The 7,464-nt window shown below is 36.1% G+C and overlaps 1 protein-coding gene across 1 annotated transcript in view; it reads left to right on the forward strand.

Annotated features, from left to right (window-relative positions):
• The window catches only part of abca12 (ATP-binding cassette, sub-family A (ABC1), member 12), a gene marked incomplete in the record, with an annotated part of 71,474 nt that overhangs the window by 60,075 nt on the left and 3,935 nt on the right, over window positions 1–7,464 (forward strand). The window contains 3 exon segments of the mRNA XM_014022341.1: window positions 319–523; window positions 1,008–1,117; window positions 1,392–1,542. Of these exon segments, the coding sequence (XP_013877795.1) occupies window positions 319–523; window positions 1,008–1,117; window positions 1,392–1,542 (466 nt within the window).

The following is a 7,464-nucleotide window of genomic DNA, read 5'->3' on the forward strand; positions in this document are numbered from 1 at the left end:
ATATGGATAAAAACAATTGGTCTATTAGCAATGTTTGAATAATTTAACCAAAAATACTTTGATTCATGAGTTTCTGCCACAGTTTAATTATTTTTTTGTCATTTGTGTTGGGTTTTAAAAATGATTTTACTTGGCATTAAAAAGTCTTAAAATGTCTTAAATTTAACTTGCTTTAAACTGTAGGAACCCTGAGTACAGTTGTGAGATATATTATGTAGATAAGTGATTAGTTATGTAGCAGATCCTTTTTGAGTGATTAGGGGTGACAAAAAAATAATAATAAATTGCAGAGGTAAACTATGTTCTTTCCCATTGTAGCCATCTAATTTGGGGCAAAAAGACCATTCCTGAAATTGCTCCTGAAGAAGAGGATGAGGATGTAGCAACAGAACATCTTCGAGTCGCTGCTGGAGCAGCCAGCTCAGACATACTGCAGATCAAGCAGCTCTCTAAGGTCTATGAACATCGCAATAAGAAGGTTCATGCTGTCAAGAAGCTGTCTGTGGGCATCCCTGTAGGAGAGGTAAGCCTCAGGAATCATGGAAAACAAGCAAACTGAAAGCACCGGGGTTATAAAAAAATGTTGCTTTAACTTATAAACCTTTTGAGTTTAATTACCCATGAAAACACATAAATATGTTAAGGTTACAAGCTTTATACTTACACTGGTCACTGTGTAAGGTAAAAACACTGTCAACACTGCATTTTAAATTCAATAAAGTCATATATTTAAACTTAGATGCTCTTGGAAAGGTTTTACAATTCATAAAACAATAATAATATCTGCAAATAAAAAGACAGGCATTTCTTTTCTAGTTGATTCCTTTTTTGTTATGAGGCAAATTTTCAGAAAGTTACTTCTTAATTAGAAATGGATTATTTCTAATCTAAAACGGTCAACTGAAGGCGAATTATTCACTTATTAATGATTGTGTCTTAGTTTCATCATCTACTACTGCTTAATATTGAAATGCTTTGAGTTACAAAGAAATGAATTTGTTTTTCAGTGCTTTGGCCTGCTGGGAGAAAACGGCGCYGGAAAAACTACWACCTTCAAGATGCTGACTGGAGATGTTAGCCCAACCGACGGCTCAGCACAGATCAGGGACAGAGATGGGTAAGCTGTGTATTGATGTTGATGATTTTATTCACACGCACACTTTATGTTTACACATTTATGTTTTTTAATGATCTTCCAATTCCAGTACTATTATTTATTTTTTTTGCATCAAATCTTTATATTGATTTATGTTTGTAGAACACTATAAAAATGTAATCTTAATAATGTGATAAAGAACGTGTCTGAGAAAATAAAAATATTGATTCATATTTATGATAGCTTCAAATAATCAGTTTTTCATTGTTTTGTTTTCTTTTATTTTTCCCCGCAGGCGGTTGGTAGACATCATGGAGTGCCGCTACAAGGGAATTAACATCGGCTACTGTCCCCAGGTGGATGCACTTGATGATCTGCTCACCGGAGAAGAGCATTTGTACTTCTATGCTCGCATTCGTGGCATCCCAACGAGGGAGATCGGTGGGGTAAGGAAGAGCTGCGGAAGCAGCACTGTCTTTCAAAGCTTTGCATAGTGATAACATCATCCATAAAACGACACAGAATCTGATAGAAATTCCAAGGTGCTTTCTCACTGCGAGACTAGGAAGTATCACTTCCATGCATACCTAATCAGAGCGTGTGAAGTGTTGAGTGATGTATGTTGAAAGCTTTACAGTCGGGCGAATCAGAAAAGCTTCTGTTGTCAGCTTGGCTCTGAGTCCAAACTTCAGAATTCAGCTGAAGTTTCCATCGATACGGACGTTGTTTGCATCTGTTCAGATTTGGGTTTAAATGCATTGATGATGGTAGGATCCTATTAGATCTGTCACTTCAGTTTTATTCTTCTCGTTTATCCTTGAGAGAAATAATCAATCTTACTTTTGTGGTAATTACTTCATGTGGCTGTCTGTCACCACTGCCAACATTAGAGGAATTAGCAGTGTAACAAAAAGAAAGTAGAGTTTAGAAGGACTTAGGAAACATTTTGCATATAAATCAAGTAATCTGTGTCTTTCTGTCAACCAGTATGTTCTTTTGTATCTGTTCCAACTTTTTTTATCTACTCCAAACTTGGTTGGGTGCATTGATTGATTCAGAGTTTTAATWTATTTATTTTTTTATAACCACCAGATAAACCTTTTCATCCCAAGTGTGTTTTATTAGGTACAATAGCAGCTGTGTAAAATGGAGTTAGCTTTATGTTTGTGCGTTCTCTTCATCACTTTGCAGAAGTAAATACCAGACAATGCTGGGTTTTTGTTCCCATGGCAATGCAACACACAGATTATACTTGCACAGCTTTGTTCTGTAGCAATCGTAGTACTTACATTGAAAAAAATAACTTGTGAGACGTACTTGAAAAAAAATCCTCTAACAAATTTGCACTAACGTTTGTTAATTAAATTTAAATGCTACAAATTCATGTAGTATTTACTCATCATTATCTAGTAAAAGTTATTAAGAATATAGTTAAAGATATGTGAATAATCATATAAATTTTACTTAATTTGCTCAATTAAATCTTATAACGTATACTTGATCAAATTAAGTAAAATTTACCTGATTCACAAATCTTTAACTATTTTTAATAACTTTTACTAGATAATGATGAGTAAATATTACATGAATTTAGCATTTAAATTTACTTAACCAACATTAGTGCAAATTGTTAGGATTTTTTTCTAGTAAATCTTACAAGTTCTTCATAACAGTGCACATGCGTCAAGCACAACATTGTAGCATGACACCTCACAGCTACAGAGAGAGGTGTAGCTCTTCTTGTAGTTCAAGACTTCACCACCAGGTGGCAGTTTTGAAGAACCTTTATTGGATTCTTCTTCATGAACAAAACAGACAAAGTGAAACTCACAGGTCTTATTAATGACTAGGCCTACCACTCTCACTTATGGTTACTTCTGCTGAACGGTTTAACACAAGTTAACAAATAATGAACACACAAATTAGAGTAACACAACAGACTAATTGCTGAAAGAACAATGTTAACCAATTCCCTAAAATGATTTAACAACAACAAACATGAATCCTACCCACAATCCTCCACTGCAGTCACATGACAAACAGCCAAACACAGCAGAATGCTACAATATGCATTCCCTGTTCCCTGACAACTAAATATCACCTACATTATGCCATCAAACTATTGCACACCAACAAATGTGTTCAAGCAAAAGAAACCAGACAACTTATGTTTTATTTCGACCATGTCTTGTCCTCTCCTTGAAAAGTGAAGAAAGGGAATGAGGAGCAGCAGCCTTTGTGTGCGCATGCGCCCTCAGTTTTAGCCCAGATGTGTAGAAGTTACTTAAAATATTCATGTTTGTGTGCTGTCCAGAAAAAGCACTTAAATATTACTTATAAAAAAATAACATTTACTTTTTTGTACAGTACTATTGAAAAATTAAATAATGCGTATTGTTTATTTAGTAAATTCTAGTAGTTTAAAGATTTTGATATTTTTTTGTAAAATTTAAAAGAACAATTAAATAAATGTTACTACACCCAAAAATCCTTTTTTTCAGTGTACTGTAGCTGAGAGTAATGTCACTTTCCAGCTGATTTAAATTAAAACAATGATTATACCTTTATCCATATAATATTTGAAGCTGTAAATTACCACAGCGATCCAGCCAGGATAAAGGAAGAGTTTTGTGAATGACTTTGCCAACCCATGAATCTTGCTCTATAGTTCCCTCCACTGACCGCACATTTCAGTTCCAACCCTGCATGACCTAACAAAGATTTTATTAGCTCAGATACTATACTTGTAGTAAGTCTCTAAAAGCTATTATAGAGAGTCAGCCACGACGAGATTCAGTAATGTTGTCATAGATTCAAATCAAAGTGGCAAAAAAGTCATTGACATGCAGAAATTAGAAACATTTATATCTTTATTTACTTTATTAAAATAATTTATAAAAATGTAATGTCATTTCTCAAAAGTAGTGATAGGAGCGACTGCAGTTGTCATATCAAATCTAGTTTGAATGCAAAAAAAACCCTGTTTTTGCTCTACCCCATTTTCCACAGAGTCTCTGCATTGATTGCCTCTGACACTCTTAGTCATGTTATCAGCAGAACTGAAGGCAAACATTTTCAAGTATGCCCAGAGACACAAAAGACACGCATAGACAATAAAACACAGAAATAGATGTCTGACACTAATCACTGTCACCGCTGCTGCTGCAGCACCTGTTCTCTGATCAGAGTAATGACAACAGTGGTTGTAATAGCCACAACACTGGTGTCAGGCTAATAAAAAAAAAAAAAAAAAAAAAAAATCACGCTATATATAGAATTCCTCTTATGATGTCTCCCGCTGACAGTCCCGTAGCTGTGGATAATGAGACAAGCCTTAATGGGGTCATTTCGCATTGACATGGTTTTGTCGGCTTAATGAGCTGTTACATCAAAGGTGTTGCAAAATGGGTTTTATGAGGAAACCTGGAAAAAAGCTTCATATTTTGATCTGAACCTGTCAGGAATGTGATATATTGTGCATACTAATCATTCAAATTTGGATTCAGAATACTGAGTAGTTTTCTAAAGTGTCATTTTATGGACATAGTTTAGAGACCCTGGATCAGTGAGCTGAACAGAAAACCCCACACTTAAGGAAAAAAATCCCATTTCATAGCAAAAGCCAAAAATCTAAGTGAACTAAGTGAACTGAGGTATCTATTGCGTTAGCTTGCTTCATTGATCTAGTTTGCAGACTTGCCTGCTGATGGGGAAAAAGGCCATAGTTTAATGGGAAATGACTTCAGGCTATTTCAAAGCACACTGGTATTTACAGCACATGCTTCCATGATTAATAACCAAGAGTAGAACGTTTTTAAATGTCTAGGAATGGTTATGATTCAGCGAAGTTTCTGATTGTAGCTCACTAGGATTTAAACACAGAGAATCCACTGGTGTGCACCAAATGAATTATTCTGGATCAGGTTTTGCAGCCCCAGAATTACATAGATATAATAAAGTCACCAGGTAAAGTCATCATTGTTGTGCAAACATCATTAAATATTCATGTGGACACAGCCAAAAGACACCTCAAGTAATTTATAGTGCTGAAGTACAGGATAGAGTAAGCAATTATGGTAAAAGTATGAATCGCTACTAGAAACAGGACCACTCTCTACTCGTTGACCTTATAAATCAACATTTTTTCTGCTTTGAACAGGCTCAAAAATAAAACTAGTGGCACACTGGGCCATCACAGAGAACATCTTTTTATTTTAATTGCAATGATGAATTAAAGGTCTAGGAAATGAACAAGGTTTGTTTACAACCCCAGTTCTCATGAACTTGGGATGTTCTGTAAAACATAATAGAAACTACATACTTTTCAAATTATATTCAATTGAATACACTACAATGACAAGATATTTAATGTCCAAATGGATAAACTTTATTGCTTTTTTTGTAATATTCACTCATTTTGAATTTGATGCCTGCAACACATTCCAAAAAAAGCTGGGACAGGGGCGTGTTTACCACTGTGTTCCATCATCTTTCCTTTTAACAACACTCGATAAGTGTTTGAGAACTGAGGACACTAATTGCTGAAGCTTTGTAGATGGAATTCTCTCCAAGTCTTGCTTGATGCGCAACTTCAGTTGCTCAACAGTCCGGGGTCTCCGTTATTGTATTTTGCGCTTCATAATGAGCCACATATTTTCAGTGGGAGACAGGTCTGGACTGCAGGCAGGCCAGACTAGTACCCACACTTTTTTTTACTACAAAGTTGTAACACGTGTAGAATGTGGCTGAAATCAGGGGCTTCCCTGAAAAAGATGTGGTTCATTTGGGGGCATGTGTTACTCCAAAACCTGTATGTATCTTTCAGCATTAATGGTGCTTTTACAGATGTGTAAGTTAYTCATGCCAWGGACACAAATACATACTTTGGAACTTTGCCCTGATAACAATACAGTCAGTCATATTCCTCTTTGGCCCAGATGACATGACATAACATGATTTCCAAAAACRATTTGAAATGTGGACTCGTCAGGCCACAGGACACTTTTCCACTTTGTGTCAGTCCATCTTAGATAAGCTCGGGCCCAGAGAAGCCGACAGTGTTTCTGGGTGTTATTGATATATGGCTTTGGCTTTGCATGGTAGAGTTTTAATTTGCACTTGTAGATGTAGCAACAAACTGCGTTCACTGGCAATGGTTTTCTGAAGTGGGCTAATACAGTTCAAGAATGATGTGGGTTTTGAATGAAGTGCTGCTTGAGGGATCAAAGATCACGAGCATTCAATGTTTGTTTGGCCTTGATGCTTATTTGCAGAGATTTGTCCACATTGAATGTTTTGATGACATGAACTGTAGATGAAATCCCTAAATCCCGTGCAATTTTACGTTGAGAACCATTCTTAAACTGTTGGTCTATTTGCTCACACAGTTGTTAAAAAAAAGTGGTGAACTTTGTCCTAACCTTGCTTGTGAACAACTGAGCCTTTCAGGGATGCTCCCTTTATAGCCAATCACAACACACACCTGTTTCCAATGAAACTGTTCACCTGTGGAATGCTCCAAACAGGTGTTTTTTGAACATTTCTTACATTTCCTGGTATTTTGTTGTCCCTGTCCCAGGTTTTATGGAACACGTTGCAGCCATTTAGCTATGAAAAGTTATTACAGTCTCAGATTAGATGACTATTAAACTATTATATTCCTTCTGTATTGATTAGAAGTTTGCAGCAGCCATTCTGATTGGTTTTGTCCGTTATCTTCAGGCATCAACAGGAGTGTGAATAATGAGAAATAATAAAGGGAAAAAAAAACAACAACTGTAGTGTCTGGTATTTTTTCTCATCCCCAATCTAATTCCCAGCATGCTTCTTTTATAGGTGGTGAACTACCTGCTGAAGAAGCTGGAGCTGAATTACCACAGAAACATCATTACTGATGGTTATAGCTGTGGCACCCGCAGGAAGCTCTCCACTGCACTCGCTCTCATCGGGCATCCACAAATCCTGCTCCTGGTGAGGCAGACACACACACACTGCTGCACCTGCCCACATAATTGCCCGATTGATCACCAGAAAATAAATATTAGGCCAAAAGTGCACTGTTTTTATTGAAATGGTCTTAGAATAAAGTAGATATCGATCTGCTCTATTGGAAAGATTTCATACAGTTAATTAATTTGCTGCGACAAGCTTATCCAGTATATAGCTTCCATGTAGCTTTACACTTTGTTTCTCCATTATGCCTCTATTAAATGGTCTCACTTTGTTCCCACTCTTTTCTTTTGGTCCTAAACTTGCTCTCCTTTTTATTTAATTTGTTTTTTCAGACCCTTTCTTTTTTTACAGGATTTTTCCTGTTTTTTTTTTTTGTGTTTATTTTTTTTACTTTCTCGCCACGCTCATCTGCACTG

The sequence above is a fragment of the Austrofundulus limnaeus genome, unplaced genomic scaffold (genome assembly GCF_001266775.1).
Source record: "Austrofundulus limnaeus strain Quisiro unplaced genomic scaffold, Austrofundulus_limnaeus-1.0 Scaffold325, whole genome shotgun sequence".
Classification (NCBI taxonomy): Eukaryota; Metazoa; Chordata; class Actinopteri; order Cyprinodontiformes; family Rivulidae; genus Austrofundulus; species Austrofundulus limnaeus.